Source organism: Hyaena hyaena, unplaced genomic scaffold, assembly GCF_003009895.1.
Source record: "Hyaena hyaena isolate Hyena2069 unplaced genomic scaffold, ASM300989v1 scaffold_4555, whole genome shotgun sequence".
NCBI lineage: Eukaryota > Metazoa > Chordata > Mammalia > Carnivora > Hyaenidae > Hyaena > Hyaena hyaena.
Genome location: NW_024085155.1, coordinates 1 through 1330, shown reverse-complemented (window position 1 = coordinate 1330; position 1330 = coordinate 1). Strand labels below are relative to the sequence as shown.

The 1330-nt window shown below is 59.8% G+C and overlaps 1 protein-coding gene across 1 annotated transcript; it reads left to right on the top strand.

Moving 5' to 3' along the window:
* Positions 1-48: 48 nt before the first annotated feature.
* LOC120227805 (myosin-7-like) lies at positions 49-1310 on the top strand (the record flags this gene model as incomplete). Its single annotated transcript, XM_039225829.1, has 3 exons — positions 49-215; positions 780-963; positions 1145-1310. Coding segments are annotated over 3 exons (517 nt in total), but the record flags the coding sequence as incomplete, so codon positions are not given.
* Between the last annotated feature and the right edge of the window lie 20 nt (positions 1311-1330).

Below are 1330 nucleotides of genomic sequence, written 5' to 3'. Positions count from 1 at the left end.
GTGCCCGCCCCTCCCCAGGCAAAGAATGCCCTGGCCCACGCGCTGCAGTCAGCCCGGCACGACTGTGACCTGCTGCGTGAGCAGTACGAGGAGGAGACGGAGGCCAAGGCTGAGTTGCAGCGCGTCCTGTCCAAGGCCAACTCAGAGGTGGCCCAGTGGAGGACCAAATATGAGACAGATGCCATCCAGAGGACCGAGGAGCTTGAAGAAGCCAAGTGAGTCCCAGGCAGCCTGCCTTTCGCTGAGGCCACTCTGCAGGCAGGACACACCCCTACCCAAACCTGGGAAGATTCTGTACCTCGTAATGGATGTTTGGTCAGGTTTTGACAACACAGGAGAACCCTGTCTGGGGGACCCCACTTCTTTCTCCTCTCAGGGAAGCTTTTTGCTCGCGTTATGTTTCTCATCCGAATATAAGACGAACAAAAGGTTTGTCTGAGGGCAGAGTGCTTCCACCTGGGGCAGGGGGCTGGGGTGGTGGTGGGGGGTTGCAGAAGCCCATGTGTCTTCCATGTCTGTGTCCTAGAGGCTGGCCCAGGGTCAGAGGAGGCCACCTGGAAGGCCCTCTTGGGTTCTGTGGGTCTTCACAATCTGCCACCAAGACCCTCCACCTGCCTGGTTCTCAGCTCCCTGGGGCCTATCCTCATCTTCTCCCACAATGCTTCTGAATTTTCAAGGATTGTTTTCTAGAACACTCATGTTGTTTCCCCTTGTCCAAATCTACACCCTCCATCCTCCCCACCCTCTCCCCTCCACCACATCCCCACTGCCCTGGGCAGGAAGAAACTGGCCCAGCGGCTGCAGGACGCAGAGGAGGCCGTGGAGGCCGTCAATGCCAAGTGCTCATCCTTGGAGAAGACCAAGCACCGGCTGCAGAATGAGATCGAGGACCTGATGGTGGATGTGGAGCGCTCCAATGCAGCCGCCGCAGCCCTGGACAAGAAGCAGAGGAACTTCGACAAGGTGAGCCTGGGCTGGGGGCCTCAGCCAGGGGCCCAGCAGGAAGGCCAGTGGCGTCACGAAGACTGGGACCTCCTCCTTAAGGGCAGGGGAGGAGGCTGAGCCCAGCCCAGGGGCCTGGGCAGGCCTTGGAGTGGGGCTGGGGCTGGGGCTGGGGGCCATGCAGTGAGCCAGGTCCCCACAGATCCTGGCCGAGTGGAAGCAGAAGTATGAAGAGTCGCAGTCAGAGCTGGAGTCCTCACAGAAGGAGGCGCGCTCCCTCAGCACAGAGCTCTTCAAGCTCAAGAATGCCTATGAGGAGTCCCTGGAGCATCTGGAGACCTTCAAGCGGGAGAACAAGAACCTTCAGGGTACGCTGGGGCCTGAGAGG